General features: G+C 39.4%; 1 protein-coding gene across 1 annotated transcript in view; it reads left to right on the forward strand.

Annotated features, from left to right (window-relative positions):
* The first annotated feature begins 4,220 nt into the window (after window positions 1–4,220).
* Window positions 4,221–20,075, forward strand: part of col18a1a (collagen type XVIII alpha 1 chain a) — a 76,277-nt gene continuing 60,422 nt past the window's right edge. The window contains exons 1-2 of the mRNA XM_020636557.3: window positions 4,221–4,392; window positions 4,485–4,558. Of these exons, the coding sequence (XP_020492213.2) occupies window positions 4,382–4,392; window positions 4,485–4,558 (85 nt within the window). The 5' untranslated portion in view covers window positions 4,221–4,381. The remainder of the gene's footprint in view (window positions 4,393–4,484; window positions 4,559–20,075) is intronic.

The following is a 20,075-nucleotide window of genomic DNA, read 5'->3' on the forward strand; positions in this document are numbered from 1 at the left end:
TATGTTATCAGAAGTAGAGCTGAAAACAAAATGAAAGTATCTATGGGGTTGTGGTTTCTAAATATGGCTACTAAGGCTAAGGCTACTATGTTTATCGCATCAAGGAGTATTCCCGAGGTATTCATGGCTTATTGATACTTTATTAATTTGCCCTAAAGTCACATTTCATTCTACGTTTCACTTCTAATTCAAACCTGTTTCTAAAGAAAAGAAGTGCATATTTTACAGTAGCAATATGTTGATAGATTAGTGTTTGTCGTCGGAACATTTCTGACATTCTCTGTCAACCATCAGTCAGATTGGTGTCGCTGATAAACAGAGAAACAACTATGATGGAAAACAAACCGGAGTCAGGCTGTCACCCTGTATCACAGGACCAGTAAATCAGTGGACCAGAAAAGGGTGTGAAGCTTTTAAATCTGAGCTGTGTTGACAGAATCTGCAAAACAAGCACTTGGTTACTAAAACTGTATCATCAACAGCGACTCTGTCAAGAAGACACAAGTTAGTTCGATTCAGCCAGCAGAATCTGGACAATTGGTTATTCTGAACTATTTTTCTGTTAACACTTTAGTGAGTAAAAGTACAACAGTGAGTAAAGGATGTTTCACCTTTGATAACTAAAGATGAACTACACCTGGTCAAGGTTATTTGGTGTACATATTGTGAGGATCATTCCCTGTTTGGGCTTTGTAAAAGTGGTTAGCAGAGCTGAAATGTCGTGAGTAAACCTTTACAAGACTACAAGACATTTATTTGAATGTTTAAATGAACAGTTGAGAGGACAGAGGCACCATAAGATCTTTGTCAAATCCTCATACCTTAACCCTTTAAAGCAGTTGAAAGGAACTATCATTGTTTTTATTTTGGTGCCCCCTGTGGACAAAAGTGGTACAGCTTGTGTTGTAAAGGTCTTCGTCTAAATAGTGGAGCATTATTGTTTTTTTGGCACCCTTTTTGACAGGAGTAACTATCCCCCAGAACTAGGGACCTTTTGAGGAACTATGTGCATTCTGAACACAGGAACCAGGGTCTAAATGTAGTTCTGGGGTAAAAGATCTACCTTTCTAAAGGTCCAGGGACTTTGGAGGCCAGGACATGCAGCCCCTGTAGTGCTGAATGTCTCTGATTGGTCAGGCACCGCAGGGTTTTAGATCACCCACCATGTGAAAGACTGCAGCTCAAAGCCCACTGTTTCACCCCCTTTATTTATAATAAAAAGTCTGGCTGAAACAATTTTAAAAATGTTAAAAACACACTTTTTCAGACAAAGCATAAAAAACAAATGAACAGAACAAAAATAATAGAAAATAGAAAAGCAACGGGGGGAGTGAGTTCCTGTTCTAATTCTTCTAACATTTCATTACAGTACTCTTTCATTTTTAATGACACACTAAACAGCACTCTCCATTTTAATACACTAAACATGTTATACTTTCTCCATTCAAAAATAACTCAATTGCCATTGACTGATACATTGGTCATGATACGATGATGACAGAAGTTATGTCATCATTATAGAGCTGTAGTAGGCACCCACATATTATTTTGTGGAAACGGTCCCACCCTGCTCTCTGTAAGGTTACACTGTAACATAGCATTTAACAGACCATTTTACCTTTCTTTTCCCCTGACACAGGAATGTGAGCAAAGCAGACAATCACAGAGCTGCAGACGTGTTCAGACAGCAGCCTGGAGGCCTACCGATAAGAGCCACTAATACAGCAGAGGCTAAAAACACAGCGCCAGAGGACTGAACCCAGTGCCTTTACCTGTGATAACTAACTCACCTGGAAGAAGTCATGGAGAAGGTGGTACCTGGTACACAGAAAGGAAGTACCATCAAACTGATGACTTGACGAGTTCTAATAATGTTGTCTGCATAAAACTTTTCTATTGATACGCTCTAAAGTGCCAATCAACTATAAGATGAATATTTTTCAGTGCTTTTTATAGCAGCCGTCTTGTTTTTTTTTTTTTTTACATTTAATATGAATTTTAAAAGTTATTTTCAAAGAATGTGCTAATTAAGTTGCAGTGTGTTTTCAAGGCAAGGGACATGTATTTATAAAGCAAAGCAAAAAGGCAATTCAAAGTGCTTCACACAAGACATCAAGAGCAGAAAAACACATTAAAAGAGGACATTTAGAAATGATGTAACAAAGCCTTAAAAACCAGAGAAGAAAATATAAAAAGGGCTACAAAAGCTACATTATATTAAAAAAATAATAGTTAAAAAATATTATTAAATTAATGTATTTAAATCGTTGAATGAAAGAACTGAGAGTTTGACAGACCTGCAGATTTCTGAACGCTGCAGCTCCATGTTTAGTTCAGACTCTGGGGACAGAACGCAGACCTGTCCCGGACGAGTGTGTTCTGGATGCTTCATAGTTAATCAGAAGGTCAGTCATGTATTTTGGCCTTAAACCATTCAGTGCTTTATAAACCAGCAGCAGTATTTTAAAACATCTTCTCTGACAGGCTGGAAGCCAGTGTAAAGACCTCAGAACTGAAGTGATGTGATCCACTTTCTACGACTTGGTGAGGACTCTTAAAGGCAGCGTTTGGAATCAGCTGCAGTTGTCTGACTGATGTTAAAGCCAGACCTGTAAAGACACTCTTATGTTAATAAAGTCAACTTAAGATAAAAGCATGGACACGTTGTCGGGCTCTAATTCTTGATATTTTTCATCACTATACACAAAAGGACAAAAAACTGCATTTGCACCTAAACCAAGCAGATAAAAAAAAAATCTTGCATATTAAAAAACAATCTAATCTAGATCAACACTGTACTTTAGGCTGAAAGAACATGATGAGTAGTGCTGGACCACATCACACTTCCTTTTGCTGGTCTTGAAAACCAAACCAACTTCATCCTCTAGTGGTCGTTTTGTGTAAGTGCATCATGCCACATTTCTTTCGTGCTTTTAAGGTCAAATGTTCTACCTATTATACTTACGTTTTTCTATCATTTACTGTATGTGTTGCAGTAAACTTACTTTATTGTACATTTTTCTTGGGTAGGTAATATAACTACACTCAGCTCTTTTGCAGGTTTGATATTTAAACTGATGTTAATTTATGTAAAGCTCTGTCTGTAGCTGCACACAATGAAGTGATTTTTTATACAATCCGACACAGACATACTTCAAGAATACAAATGTATTTCCTTTTAAAGATACAGAAAAAAAAAGTCTGTCCATCTTATGCAGCTCTCATCTCTCTCTTGCCTCTGAGCAGGACCAACCAAAGTAAATATATGTTCACTGAAACTCCATGTTGTCATTATCTTGTCAAGTCCCTTCTTGTGAGCCCCGCTACAGCTCGAGACGGTAAAGTGACTATGTAAACTCTGCATGAATGACGGAGGATTTTCCACAGGAAAACTCAGGTTTACACAGCTCATGCTGTAGTTTGTCACCCTTTCACATCCACTCCTGCTTCTGACAGGTAGAGGGGCACCTGTGTGCTTTTTTGTTCAAGTGTGCAGGAGACACAAGCTGTGCTAATACTATCTCTTCTCTGTTCATTGTTTAAAGGTGACAACAAGGGGGGGGGAGTCTTCAACCGAAAATATACAAGAATAGTAATACTGTTTAACACTTTAGAGCATCAAAGTCATACTATAGGCTCTACTGTAATGCCACACTAATGTATGGTGCATGATTGTGTTCGTTAACTTCATATTACTAAAAATATATATATTTGATGTATTTACATGTATTGTATACACTAGAAAACAGCTGATAAAACCGCAAATAACACTTTTCTTTTTGAATGTAGTTATGCTGAAAAATGGAGTGGGTCTACAGAAGCATGGGTGCAAAACTTTAAAGTGGCTGAAATCAATCCGCTCACACTTCAAGTAATGTTAAGACACTTAATGTTAAAGATGTAGCCCATGAGTTTTGATAAAGCGAACCCAAAATGTTGATGTGTTGGGTGATACAGAAGTATTAACCGTATTAACTATACGATTTTAGTATAAAAAAATAAAATAAAATAAAATAAAACAATAAGCCACACAGTATTCCTAACTTGAATAATGACTGTTAAACTGTTGAATTTATTGCTGCGGTTTTTGCGTATTTCTTGCCAAGTTAGTCACGGAGGTTTGAACGTGTTTCGTTTTAGGACCTGGCGGAAGTCCGCGCACTCAACTCGTGCAGGTCACTTCGCTCGCGCGCAACAATTCTTCTTCTCTGTTTCCAGCAAAGCGCTGCGTCTCCATCAGCTGTTCTCCCCGCATGCAGCAGCAGCAGCAGCAGCAGCAGCGGTGCTGGACCAGAGGAAGCTGTGAACTCCTTTTACATTCCCGTTAACCCGTGAATAGTCCATGTAGCGTCCCCCCACTCGTATCTCTGTGAAAGACGAGATGAAGACGAGGTACTAAACTTTACAACTCGACTTTTTTTTTTCTTCGTAGCTTTTAATGAAGCGATGAAGTTGTGAAATTTGATTGCTTGCTACCTCTGCAGGTGTTCCTCACGGCTGGAGCGTCTTCTCTGCTGCCTCCTTGTTCTTGTCAGCCCGGCTGCATCGCAATGGCCAGGTAAGACCAAAAAAAAAAAAAAACCGTGAATTGAGTGATGGTGTGCCTTAACGTGAGAAAAGTTTCACAGCAACCTTTGCAACATCCGGCGAGTTCAAGCGACCCAGATTTGTCAAATGGTTTAACACACCTGTATCTTAAAATATTCCTGGATTTTTTTTTTCTAGTGCACTTAAGTTTCCTTACACCTCAGAGTAGCCTATACATCTCACTTATAGTAAAATCTGACTTAGCCTATATTCAGAATAAAATACTTTAAGGTATATGGACGTGAAAAAGTTTATTTTAGTGTTGTAGTCTGTGCTAATCATTGCAGATGACCAATAATTTGTTGTGTCATCTTTATGTCTAAGTTAAAAGTTAGGTTGTTAAAACTGTGTCCCTTAATTTACCCTTTCAGTGCTGGGGTGTTCTACAAAGCTTATTTGTTGCAGCTACATTGGGTTTAATAATTGTGCTGATGCATGTTGATCATGTTGTTGACTCGCTGTACGTTTGGCTTGGATCTAATTTTCCTTTAAGTAATCTTGACTCTCTTGAGCAAGAATCTGCAGCACCCCTCTTTCCATTCCTCACTCACTGCCTGACTGGCATGGCTGCCTCAAAGCCTGGATGACACATTGTTATGATTTATTGCTAAACAAACCGCAAATTGTCCATTCTTGCAAGGTCAAAAGGGGGCTCTGAGATTGTGCACAGGCTTTTCTCAAGTCCAAAGTCTGCTTCGCTCAGAAACCTACATTCCTTCTTTGTTTGTCCCGAGTCTTGCTCTGTGTCTGACCACAGACTAGAAACTTGTTGCTGCTACATTACTGAAGGATGCTCCCCCCCCCCCTACTGTCAGCTTTTGTACCGATCTGTTTGCATGATACTGTAGGCACATCAAGCAGACTTCTTAAGTTGATATTTCCTGCTGTTGTATTGTCAGTATAATTGAACAAAGAAGTGATGAGAAAAGAGTATTTCCTTTATGCACACATTGTTTCCTGCACATATGTTTGAGGCTGATTTGAGCCACTGAATGACAAAACTCTCTTCTGCTGCTGAATAATTAATCTCTTAACCTCACTTATGTCCTTTGATTAATTTAGTAAATGTGCTCTTGGAGAGCTGTGTAGCTGTCAGATGATATGTAGAGGAAACTGAGAGGGCTTCAATTAATATTTGATTGACTAGGATCACCACCAGACGCAATACCGTAGTGACTTTAGGAGAAGAAACACATTGAATGTCAAGCTGAACCCCTCCCAGTACAAATCAATTGTCTTTTGTAAGCATACTGCTGGACAGAGAACTGTGTTTGATCAAACATTGTTTGCATTTTTCCTTCTCTTGGGTCTCTTTTTTTTTCTTCTCTTTAAACAAAGTTTTACCCTGTCCTCGACATCAATGGGGATCAGAGCATGTGAGAAAAAAAAAGTTGCAATGGCTTAAACATACTGCAAGTAACACTTCCACAATGTGACACTTTCTCAGGAATGCCGTCCCGTCAGTGTGTGTGTGTGTGTGTGTGTGTGTCCAGGTTGAAAAGGCCAGTCTCTCCGTCTCAAGAGCAATGCCTTTGGCCGCCTGCGACATGCTTGAATTAGGTCTGATTCATTCCCAGTCCCTGGCTGGGTCAGGAATCCCTATTGTCATGTGATCTTTGACATGCACCCAGCGTGGTTTTTCCCTGAGGGGAGCAGGACGAGGAAGGGGGGAGGGGAGCGGCTGTATGGGGACACCCCACTGTGCCTTTTAATGGCTGAATTAGATGCCACATTAAAAACCACAGCTGGCTTGTGGTTTTTCTTTCGTTCAGCACAGGAGCATGATGACAGGCTTTCAGCGCGAGGGGAAGAATAACCAAACATCATATACATCCCTGTAGAGCTGTATTTGCTTCAGACAGATATTTAAATAATATTTACGAAGACAAGTTGCAGGTTGTTTGGACTGAAAGTTCTCCTTCTTGCGGGGTTTCTAAAACTCATCTCTATGAGCTGTAGTTGGTGATGCTGTTGTTATAATGATAGATGATGGAACAGCAGGTCTGAAGCAGAGCACCGTTTGACAAACATGTGTTGACATGTCAAGTATAGTTGCAGCATTAGCAGGAAAACATCTGCTTCCACACACCTCAGATGTGTCCTGAAAATGATGAGGTTTTGAACTTTCCTGTCGTCTAGCTCTTTTTTTTTTGTCCCTGCATTACTAGATCAGTTGTAATAGACAGATATATATTTTATTCATCCCCTGGGGGAAATTCAGGTGCCCATAGCTTAAACATAAAACATTGAACAACTGGTAAAAAAAAAGCCAAAGTGATGACTATTGTAATCTTTAAGGCAAGTAAGTAAAAGCAAAACATTGAAATAATTGATGGCACGTCACCCATTTGAGAAGAAATTGCACTTTGTTCTTTAGAATCAGAATAAAATATATCATTAATGTATTGTCTGTCCTGTATTTACTTTTATTAGACAGTTGAGAGAGTGGTGTGAAATTCAGAAACAGACAGAGAGGGAATTGACCGACGGACTGGGTCTTGACCCATCCCAAAACTGACACATTGTGGTGACGTACACATTATGTGCTGAGGCCCACCCTGCACAAAGGATGCCCTACCTGTGCCTTTCTAGTTTTAGTCATAGGCCAGGTGGTTTCCAATGAATGGCCTGCAAGACGCACATGATCTAATAACCACAAAATCATGCCAACATTGAGAGGGAGGTCTGTCAACACGGAAGGGAAGAGCTGCAAGATCCATTTCTTCTCTGCCAACAAAAAAAGGAAGAGACAGAAAGAAAAGCAACAGCTTGGTATCAAGATATGCAGTTTAACTAAATTTACCAATGAACTTAGTAGCATCAATAAAGATGAACATTTTTAAACTCAAGAATGCATTATTTGATGGATTAAGACATCCCAGATGACACTGAAAATGTGTAGAAGAAAAGGATAAAGACGTTTACAATGAGCACACGACACTCTTACTCCACGCTACTCCAAATATTGTGTCACATATAATATTAAAGGTAATTGATTGGTATTAATCCCATCTGAATACACCTTCCATATGACTTGATATACAACCGAAATCTGTTATTTAGATACACAAACAAAATATATTAGTTGCAAAAAGCTTCATTGCACGTGCATGGTAAATGATTTTTTTGTTTCTTACCTAAGACTTGAACAAATACTGGTTTCCTATGATGACACCACAGACATAAACTCCAGACGCCACAGTATGTACTGTAATTTCTGAAAGCTTCCCTGGTAAATGCCCATTAGATTGGTGCCTCTGTTCGGATCATTGTAACTCTCAAATGAAATAAATGGACCGACTGTGCACAGATTCTGTTGACTCAGTGAACCTTGTGATGTCTAATCCCTGGATTTTCTAGTCAGTAAACCTACTTATTCACTATCGACATCTCTGGAGGTGCCTCATATCGAGCTTGGCGGTTCAAATAGCATTGTTAGCATTTTAAAAGCCATAATACCTATGCCAGGACAATGATTGTTTCTATCTTTGTGTGTGGGGATAGTTGGGTGTGTGACTTTCAGTGTTGGATTACATGTGTGAGGTTGTGGGTGGGGGTTATCAAAATGTCAAGTGGGTGTTTGAACCTCCCTGTCTGGCTGCCTTTTCTCTGCATTTTTAAGAATTTGACACAATTGACCCTTCATTTGTTGATTTATGCTCTCACTCATGCATGTCTTTAACTTGTCTTTTGTCTGCCAGTCACTAAGATGCAGGTCAGCTACCGTCTGTCTGCTTATAATTTGAGCCCGAGGTTTCAGATGTGGTAATGGACTGAACGCACTTTTAAAAAAAAACCCATTTGATGTAAAAACACTCTGGATTCAAAAAGATTGTCACAACTATGTTTATAAGGCCATTCGCGTCTGTCTCTCCAAACTCATACAGCGGAACAGGACCACACTCAAAGCAGCACAGCTGTCAAAGAAGCAGGACAAAGAAGCGTCTCTTAATGAGAAACACACTCACTGGGGAGACTGAGGAGGAAACCTAGATATGGTGTAGTTTACTTTTATGTGGATGTTTTTTTGTAAGAAAACCACGGTGGTCACATCCTGCTTTGATTAGTTAATTCAAACCATCTGGATCCCGCAGCGACTCTGTCGAGTTGTATATCTGTTCTGGACATTGAAAACATGGCCCAGTTTTACAGTCGTCCCAGCGTCAGCAGGAACACTGTTTGAATCATTAAATATGTGTGCGAGTTTAGATTATCCCAAAGATAACAATTTGAGAACAACCACGTAACCAACTGACCCCCTTAGGGCTGGGAGATTAATGAGATGCCTTAAAATATCATCTCCAATTTTTCATGTCATCACTCCTCAGTAACGATTCTACTCATTAGTAACTGGTGCTTCAGTTTTACCCCCATTGTGAAAGGAGTTTTAGGCTTCTGCTGTCTTATGCATGTGCTGTCCAACACTCTGCCTCAGCTTGGCAGCACGCCTCTGTTTGAAATACTTGAATTTATTAGTTTTTCTGATGCTTTTAATTGCCAGACTTAAGACAAACTTTATATATTAGTGGACTTTTGTTGGCTCAAGGTCGGATCATGAAAAACTCGATCACTTATTAGCTTTTTATTAGCACTAAGGCATCCTGCTATGTTGACATTTTAGCTGTGTTTGAAGAGAACTCTTGGGATTGGTTTTGGCCAGAGCCAGTGAAGAACCTCTATCATGTGGTCGTCCAAACAAACCGAAGAAGAGCACCAACGGGTTTATGGTAGTGTTGTAGCATAAACTTATTTAACTCAGACCTTGACGAATAAATAAGACAAATGTGTTTTGTGACCAAGACCAAGTTTCAGAAGGGAAGACAAAAAAGACAGGGAAAGAGACCAGACCTGCTGGGAGAAATTAGTTTTACAGCATTATTATCATAAGTCAAAATGCAACAATTTGTCACCTGTACATTACATCTTCCCTCATGGTTAGTACAGTAAAGCTACAAACCTCAAAATTAGGATGAATGAACTTTAATAAGGTAGCTCTCCATTTGGCATCCATTCAAAGTGATGGAGTTTTTTAATCACACAGTACATAAGCAATTCAGTAAAGTCACTGCAGTTGTTTTAAGATACATTCTTGAGCCTCCTTTTCTGGGCAAGAAAAGACTGAATAGAGTGGAGACCAAGACCTCCAAAAAGTGGTCTTGAAGACACTTTTAAGTAAAACGCCTGTGAATGTTAAAGTAACTGTGGAAGATGAAGGTTGTGCTTGCTTTCTTGGTGTTAAATGTGTCAGATGGACTGACTGAATAGTTAAAAGGAAGCTTATGCATGCTTGTTTTCACAACATAATCTATTTTTGCAAGCTAGTCATAGTAAGCGTTGTGTTACAGTATGTCTGTTGTATGCAGTGAATCTGGCCCAGTTTTTGAGCTTGCAAGTGCTTACATCCCGAATGTTTGCAGAGCTTAGAGATCGGATTTACAAAAATCACAAACAAAACCAACCTTAATGAAAACTGTGACATACGATACCAAGCTGATATTGATTATGTAAACAGCACAGATTTGTTAACAGTGCTCTAGCAGCACTTTGCTAAGTATTTGTCCCAGATTTGCAATACCCTATCATCTTCTTTTTTCAGGGCAGAGCAGCCTTTTTGAATGTCGCTAACAGCTGTTATTTGTATTTTTATGTGCTCCCACCACTCAGTGTTTCAGGTGCGCTCGGCTGCCCTCTCATGCTGTCCCTGATGGTAAAATGCTGGTTTGACAGTGGCAAAATACAGAGGGACACCATAATTACCGCTTCTGTTCCAGGAGAAGTGGATTTGTAGGACCACTTGCTCTGTACACCCGACTATCTCCAGCAGTAATGGCACACTGAGTGTCCTCTTACCTCTCAGCACCTCTTTCCTGTTTGTGACCAAACCCTCACTTATTTGCTTGTCTTTCCCAGCCGTAATCGAGCTAACAGCTAGAGGAAGGTGTGAAGCCCGGCTCTGCAAATAACAGGACTCTAGTTTTAAAGATTTGAACATAGAGCAAGATGGAAAATGTAAGCGTTACTGTGACTTTCAAAAGTAAAACTAACCCACTTACAGCTCTGTCACCATAGTTATTCATATTTAAAGATAGCTTTAAAATGCAGTGGACACAATGAAATGGTAGCATTGCTCATTGTGAAACAATTGACTTTTTTTTTCAAGATTCATACAGATTTCTTGCCGCAGGGATAAACAACAGCAAGTTTGAGGATGATACCGAGCTGTTTTAAGCACTGAAAAACCCCACAATGAAACCTGTGGTGGGTGAACATAGCCACACTTGTTATAGACATGTCAGCCACCCAGACTACCCTGGTGAAGGTGCTTTTAGGCTTTTTAGAGACCATTACATTTCAGGCCAGGCTTACTTCTTTTCCTTTGTAGTCATTTTGTCAGCACTGGAGGCCACAGCCTGGGTGAACAGCGGTCTCCATGGCCACCAGGTGCAGATTTTTCCACCACAAAGCCACATTTGGCCGCAGCTAAAGAAACTAGATCTGTCTACCTGGCACTTTGTCCCCAGTCTCTAGCTTTTGGGAGTGTTCACTTGTCCTCATTGACAGCCTGCTGAACACAGGCAGGCATGAAACCAGAGACCCCCACCCCCTCCACCCATCCACCCATTTACATTCTCTTGTCCTTAGAAATCTATACCATAAGCTTTTCACCCTCCATGAGCTGGGACTGATCCACAGTGACCAAGACTATTTAGCCCACTTTATGTCTGCTGCTATGATGTGATCCTCTTATGTTATTTTAAAGGTGCTTTGCGGATTCAGACCTGCAATAAGCATATTTTAAATGTCAAATGTGACAAGCAGCAGCTACCACCCAATGCGTTTTTTTTTTAATGAATGAATAGACCATTCAGAATTTTCACGAGGCCCCTCTCGGGAATGCCATTGTGCGTTTTTGAACCTCACTTTGTCGTTATATCCCTCTTTTTTTGCTCTCCACATCTTCTTATCTTCTGATTGACTCTCCTGATGTGCAGGCTGCTTTTCAAGGCATCCTTGAATTCCACTCATTCACCCGTCCTTCAAGAGCTGCCATGTCTGTAGGCACTTCTCTTTTTTTTTTTAGCCCCTCACAAATCTCACACCATGGGGGTGTGAACTGAGGAGAATCCCATGGGACGGGGAGATTACCATCAAGCCAAGAGCTCCTGTGACAAAAGAGGGATTTGCTGAGTCCTGCACCTCTGTCGTCCACTTTCGTATGGTCTTGCCGGAAGTTCAACTTTGGTTGTGGTATGTGAGTCGATGACATGGCCTATCTTCACTGTACCTACCAGAAACTGAGAGCTGGACTCTCCAGGTGCATTCGTTAGATATATTAAGGTATAAAGAAAAAGCTGTGGAGAAACAAACAAATAAGAGGAAGCAGCCTTTTCTTGTTGATATTGGTTGAGTTTGAACCTATCATTGATTCATTCTGACTGTTTGTCTTGAAGTACCGCTCAACATCAAATCTTCTGCACTCAAGAGAATCGGCGTAGCTACATCCCTTCATCTATTATTATCTTGTGTATACATAAAGCTTACACTGGCAGTATACAGGTATAGAGTCAGAAGTAAAGTAAAGAAGAAAGTACCCAACGTAAAAGTCAACAAATATTCAGCTAAACTAGCTTAAAATATCTAAAAACAGTGTTCACTTTTGTATACCTTTTGATCAATTTGAATACTTTGGATGTCTTTGAGCCTCAAACAGTCAATTTTACATTTTATTTGAATATTTATTTTATTTTATTAGACGGCGAAAGACATAGCGGAAGCGAAGGGAAGAGGGAGATTGGGCTTCACGAGCATCAAAGGGCTGACAAGTAATGCAGCAAGGACTAAGGTTGTCAGTCAGTCACAGTGTCGGTGTTTTAACCTTTGTCTGATATTAGTAAAAATCAAATGGTATAAATCCCTGTTTTGATACCAACACAATAAAAAATCAGTTCCAGGCTACCAATTTTTTTCTTTCAAAGAAAGAATTGCAAGCAAATTCCTTTACTCTCTGCCTGTTTGTAAGAGACACAGTTCTAAATTTTGCATCTTTATGAAACGCCCGAAGGACGTAAAAACATCAGTACCAGGATTTTCTGACCTGTGAAATTTGAATGGATCACAGCTGCTTTCTCTCTCCCGCTAGGCGACTTGGTGGTAAAATATTACTGAAGTGTGGATGTTTTTTTTTTTGTTTTTTTTAACGCTTCTGTTCTTTTCAATACTATTGATCATTTAAAAAAGGGGAGATTCAATTCAGATCATGTGGGATTTAATCTTAATCCTCAACAGTTATTTCAATGGATATTTATCCGAGAAGTTAAAAGTGGTAAAAATTTGTCTTCGGTAGAACTCCTGCCGACAACACGTAGACATCTGAAATGTGACAAGAAGCCAAAACAATATTCTGTGACACGACTAGTTTATTCGTTTTAATGTATTCTTTCAAACAAAGTGATTTAAATATTGTTATATAAAAATGTAAATAAGACGACTTTAACAAGGGGAGTAAAAGTACAATATTTCTGTCTGAAAAATAGTGGAATAGAAGGTGAAGAATAATAAAATGTTGTTAATTAGGTGAAGGATCAGTACCTTGAAAGTAGTGCTTAAGTGAGTTACTTAACTAAATGTGCTTGGTTACATTTCACCCCTGCAGAATCCACTGGGATCATCTGCTGAGCCTGGATTTTTTTTCTCAAAGTGAATGCCTCAGTCGCTCGTAACTTGAAAGCTACTAATTGTTGTGTGAATCATGAGCTCTCAGACAATAAAGGGTGCCCTCTATTCACTCGCTGGTTGTTCTGGGCCAGGTGGCACAGTGCCATCCATTGAGAGGTTTAGAGAGGAGGAACATAGGCCAACCATGGGGACGTTAAATATTTAGAGGTCCAGTGAAAGATTTGCAGGGCCATTCGTCTGCTGATACAGTGGCTTTATCAGACAGGAGATGGGCTAAATGTTCAGCAGTCACATTCCTCCCTCTGTGGCCACTTGACTTTCTGAGACATCCCCTGAAACCCCGTTAGTGCCACGTTCAACAGAACCCTGTGGTTTCACAAGTCCACTTTACAGCCTTGTTATTTGGCATTGGTAATAGACTTGCTGTGTTCAGTTGTTGTAACCTTGACCTTCCTGTCTTGAAAGTGTCTGTCCATGTTAACAGTTGGATAGAAGAGAAGAATGGGATGGGGTTATTGGGCAAACTACCAAATTGTTGAAGTGTCTGTGTTGATTCAATCCTCATTGTTAATAATTTGCTTCTGTCTAATCTCAGTTCGAGAGGAAGGTGATAACGCAACCTTGCTGTCAATTTCTTCAAAGTAAAGCAGGGCCAGAATTGCCTTCATTGTTATGTACAATTCTTAAAATTTTCTGTATTACTCACCTGTGAGGGAGAGAAAAGTGTCATCATTGATAGCAGAATGCTTCATCGATACACTACATATGAATACATTTTCATGACCTCGAAATAGTTTGCAAAGGTTAGAGATTGTTAAAAAATAAATATTCAGATTAAACAACTCAGGGTGTGCAGTAAGTCTTGCTGTGCTTGCATTATTTTGATGTAGTATGAGTACACTCAATACAGAAAGTAGAACAACAAAGGGTACATGTACCAAGATGTATTGACATCAATAGAACCGTGTTTGCACTAAAGATGTGTAAAAAGTAAATGTGACAACAAAAACTGATCACTTTTAAGGAACCTTTCCCATTGACGCTAGATTAGATCTTCAGTAGGTCTCAGCCACAGCAGCATGAACAGAACGACTTCTGTGTTAATCAGTGTAGTTGACTTTAAGCGACTTGTAGGTAGCAGTTGTGTGTCAGACTTTAAACACTTCTAAGACACAAGTTTGTGCAGACATTTTATCAAACACCAAAGTTATACCATCACTCATTGAGGGTTTGAAGAAGCACGACTACTCAGCACGGGAATAAGCTTGGCTTCTTTGTTAGTTTTCTGCCAATGTACCACATCCAGTATTACCCATGCTTATGCTCTAAGAGGTTATTATTTGTTTACAAGAGTGGAAAATAACTCGAAATAAGCCTAGACTTAGTTAGCAATACCTGAGGAAACTCGAGCTGGCAGTCCACCGTTGGCTTCTGTGTCAGGACACTTAAACAAGCACATGCTAGCCTTGGGTCTTGGCTGGTTCTGTGCTTGTTTTCACTCAGTCTCTTGTTTCCTCCTTTCTTCTCTTTCTCTCTGAGAAACGCTGAAAGAGATAAGGTCTGAATGAGAACAAATGTAAATTTCCTGGTTTGGCTGACTGTTGGCACAGTAGATCAGATCATATGGTGAGGCTGTCTTTACATTTTGATCTTGAGTCCCCCCTGAAACCCAAATGTTGCTTTGGCAAAAGATTGTACAAGTTTTCTTTTGACTCGTCACATATATTTACATAACATAGTTTTAATACAGGTTTGATTAAAAAAAAAAAAAAAAAAAAAAAAAAAAAACATTTTGCCTAGGCTCATATATTCTGATATACTTTATTCTTTTTTTTCAAGATTTATTTTTGGGCTTTTTGCCTGTATTCGATAGGGAGCGGGGAATAACATGCAGAGCCAGAGGTCCGACTTGAATCCACGGGCCACCCGCCCTGGAGGACTCCAGCCTCCATACATTGGACGTGATCCTAACCGCTAGACCTTCAGCGCCCCCTGAAATACTGTTTTCTAATAATATGTGAAAAACTCAAGCTTAATATTTTTCAACTGGTTCACAAAGTTCACTACTTTTAGATCAGGTTGGCTCTCTAGCCCTTCAAAGCTCCATCACGTGGATTATAACATGCCTTTGCTTGGCTTAATCTGAAACAGAGGAAGAGCATGACCTGTGGTTTTTTTTTTTTGTGCTGAAGTGCCCAGAACAATGAACGCTGGCACCCTGGACCCTGCTCTGGCCTGTACTAATTGAGGGCCCTGATATTGTCTTGTCGATGAAAGCCTTCTTTGTCCCACTTATTTCTCTTCATCTACTGTATCCCCCTGGGCCTCTGATATGGCCATAGGCATAACGTCATTCCCCTGCAGCCATTGTCTCTATTCATTACAGGGGATTAAAGTGTCAGATGAAGGTGAAGTATGAGCTAGTCGGCTATATTCACTGAGTGCTGTTTGAAGGCGTTTTGACTTGTAAGCTAAAAGTTTATGCCCTCGTCAACACCTCAGAGATGAGACTTTGGCTTTTAGTGACTGGAGGGCACCATCTGAAAGAAGGATCAACTAATTAAAATATGGTCCAGCAACAAAACTCAAGACTCTGGAAATAAGTTCTGTCACCCAAGTGAGCCTCTCTTTCCTTTGGTTGACAACATTGATCATCACTTCAACCAACTTAAACTCATTTACATATGCAGTTGTCCAGTGCAAAGGAATTGAGAGGAGCAGTTCACATCTACCTCTTTCATCTCATTCTGTAGAGGATTCCTCCATGTGGAATTTGTATCAGTCTGCTGCAGATGTCAAGGGGTTTGGATCCATGATTCTCTCTAATGCAAAGAGGAAGCTTTGTGACAAAAAGAGAAGTGTATTGCCCGCCTTTCATGGTCGGATTTACTGTCAAAGTGTTGATCTGCATTGACATGTTCCTGAAGTGCTGTGCAAAGCTGAAACTCAACACTTGAGTGAGGCCTCACAGCTTTCAAAGAACCAGCAGAAGGACAAAGAGAAGAGACTGGCCAAAAGACTGATCTGACAAATCTGCTGCATGCACACGAATGAGATCTGCATGCACATTCTTTTCACATGAAGCCCACCTCTTCACTGGAGGATTTTATTTACTTATGCGTTCAGGAACACCAATGGGAATAGTTGGAAATCATTCTTGGCTGCTGTATATGCACCTTTGCCAGCATTTCTAGGTGCATCGTAGACCTGTGTAGGCAGGTAGACTTTGTGCATTTCTGATGAATGTGAGGATAGGATACACCATGGAGAAAGAAAGAAATGTGTAGAAGATGAAATAATATTGTTGAATGTTTAATTTATGTTTGAACGTCACCAATCAAAGCCATCATTTTGCTTTTATTTCTATCCACCAAAAAGATCAGTTCATAATAAAGGTTTCCTTATATCTCAAAGGTTTTCAAAAGGTTTAACTTCTAGTTGTATTGCATCAAATAACTGGTGAATAAACTGTAAGTCGAGGAAACCACAGTTTATATCACAGAATAGGTATCTGAAATGAAAACCAAGTCAATTAAAAAAAAGGTTTAAATAACATAAAGCAGCCCTGGCATGATGACTTATTTCCTTTCTAACTGTAACAGCATTGATACATCAAACAACTAGCATAACATACCATAGTTAACTATACTAACACTATACTTTTGCTTCAATCAAATCTGGACATGGTCCCAATGTTTCACTATGCTCCATTGACAAAAAAAAAGCACCAAACAAATGTGTCTGTACAAACACTGCCAGTGGAGCTTTGAATGCGGTGAAAAGAACATTTAAATATTTACTCTCTTTATAAAAACTGAATCTGAGCCTATAAAGCCAAAGCTTTCCAGGTCTTCTTCAGACGCTGACGAAACTCTGTACAAGATCAAACAAAACCCTGTCTGCCTTTCTCTTAATTTGGTAGGCGACCTTTGGAAATCACTTGAGGAATCGGTGTCTGTGCACATGCCTGGACATGGTCCTTACAATTTGTAGCTAATGATCCAGACATCTTCTAAGGTGTTTGATCTTTGAGTCATTGTCTTTGGTCTTTATGGCTGATGGAAACACACCTTTTTTTTTCACGGGTTAACCCCTTAAGTGTCATTTTAATAGAGTTGCTAAACCATCGTCAAAATATTACTGTGCAGTCCATGTTAATGCTGTGTATGTGAGAAAGAACATAGAAACCTTGAACCATCCTTGTTGAAACATTGCATCAAGGTTGTTAGATGGTCAGTCAATAAATTGTCCCGTGTGACTGACAGGAGAATCTTAAGAATGCTGATAGCCCGGGAAGTTTGTCAGTGGACAGTTTGCAGGCCAAAGAGGTGGGCCTCTATTTTATTAGATATGAGCATGTCTTGGAATGTGACCATAATGTGCCTTTTGACTCCCAAGAGCCAGCAAAGCAACTGCAGGTTCTTGAACTTCTCAAGTCCTTGAAATTCCTGACTTTAAGATACATCTTTTGTTTTGCCATTATAATTCTTTAATATTTGAAAAAGTTCAATTAATGCGTCCAACATGGTTTAGCTACAGTGGGTTCACAAAGTAATATATGCTGTAGCATGCGCTATGCGGTTAAGGATAAAATCTCAACCCACAACTTTATTATGTCCACACTGCTATCAGTACACTTCCACACTAAAGGGTTTTCTCTTGTCTATAAGGAAACACTGTGTGTAGCAGGTAACTGTTGTCTGACAGCAGGTGTATTCACTCATGTATGAAGCCAGTTTAGACTCAACACTTAATTTAGCTGCTTCACAATTAAAGTCTTCAGTTACGTAGGGCTTCACATTGTCTTTTGTGTTCCAATTATATTTAACTCCCATTCACAAAGTCCATTATCAATTCAGTTTGATTTGATTATTGATGATTCAGTTACATTATATAAATAACTACTGTTCATGAAGTACTTCTGACATGAATGCTACAAACTTCATTTTCTTTTACCTTGTGCAGTTTAAAAACACGTTATTTTCCTGTAGAACTGTAAAATCAATCCCCAAATCATGCACACAATGCCTGTTTATTAAGCTTAAGACCAAGGGTCTATTTTTTTGCAAAGTAAAATAAACATGTAGAACAGTTGAGAAAGAATAATGTCCTGAAACACTTGTTTGGGAGACATTATTAATCACAATATTTAAGAAGAAGCCATCATATACGCTTACCCGCAATTCACACATACTCCGTGCGTGCCGAGGTCCGAGGCTCAATATTTAGTATACTATTTAGTGAATGAGTCAGCTGGCAATCTGTAGTCATGACAGTCCTGTGAACTGTAGTGGGTCTGCATACGGCATACATATTCACATCACAGTTTCTTGGACTGTCATGATTCGATGTGGGTTATATCGACATCTGTCTGCATTACTTTTCAGCTGAGGGAAACAGCTGTGTGGATGTTGAAGTTATAGATTTTTCAAGAACCACACCTCAAGTGACCACTGCCTACCCACAATATAAAGCACTGAGGTGTAAAATACATGTAGAGATCAGTACCTGCAGTTTCAGATTTGAGTTGGTCCTTTTGCAAACAATTTAATTTTATCAAAATATCTATTTTTATCCAACCCTTCAAGCAAGTCAAACGTATTACACATGTATTAAACTGTTATTATGACTTCAACTATGAAACCAAACCTTCTTGTGCCAACATGATGTAAGCCAATTTTCCAGTCGGCCCTCTGACAAGGTGTATCTTCTGCTCAGGGGCATATATTAACAGCAGTGAATCAGAGCTTGGCTTACAGCTACCTTGGGAGACTTGGCTCCATTACTTTGATTTAAATTTGAGGTTAAAAAGTTGAATCATCATTTCTTGAAATACTTCTTTGGTGTTTGATAATTACACTTAAACTGAGTAAGCTCAGCCGCAGACACCTTGTCTAACCAATGGTAGACGTTTGCTTAGCCAGAGTTATCAAATCCCACATTTAAAGGAGCTTTCTCTTTTTTTTTCACATTCTTCTTTGACAAAATGTTAAATATTAAAGTACATGTACTGACCTGCGTCCTATAGATTAAACAGGATCACAGATATTAAACACGTTTTCTTTGCCTGAATAAACAGGACTTTTTTTCTGGGTCAAGTGGGAAGATTAAGTGAGAACTCAAGAACACAATGTGCTAACCCTGTGGTTTAGACCTGTGTTGTTTAGTGGTTTATCCCACATCAGCAGATTCTGGTTAGACTTTGTACTGTTTTTTTTAATGTTGTGTAGGAAACTTTTTTTTGTTTCAGCTCTAGATATGTTGTTATTTTAGGTGATTAAAATTAACAGACCCCTGTGAGTTCTGGTTACTTTCAGAGGACATACAGACGGAAGAGAATCTGTGTTCACCCAGAAACTTGAAAGTAGTGTTCTCGAAATCGGTCAAGGTCTTGAGACCACTTTTTGAAGGTCTCGTCTCGTCTTGGAATCTAAATAATTTTTACTCTGTCTTGTCGGTCTCAGACTGGGTATACTCTGGATTTCAATTCAAGACCGGTCAAGATCACCACTTAAAGGCTATTTTCCAAAGAACTTCACTTCATTCATAATTTGATTTTGATCCCCCAGTTTTGTTCTCACCCTTCCCACTGTTACAGTCTAAATTAGTGACACATCCTCAAAACACATGATGATGATTTTTCAGTGATATTTATGGTCTTGGTCTTGTCTCGGTCTCGCCTTGCTTTGGTCTTGCTCTTATATTACTATTAAGTTATATTTAATTTGATTGAGTATAGAGGACAATCCCTATGTGTGTTTTTTTGGTCTACCACAGGATAAAACAGGAGTTGATGCAGCATCACTTTAGAG

This window comes from Labrus bergylta, chromosome 13 (assembly GCF_963930695.1).
Source record: "Labrus bergylta chromosome 13, fLabBer1.1, whole genome shotgun sequence".
Taxonomy (NCBI): Eukaryota; Metazoa; Chordata; class Actinopteri; order Labriformes; family Labridae; genus Labrus; species Labrus bergylta.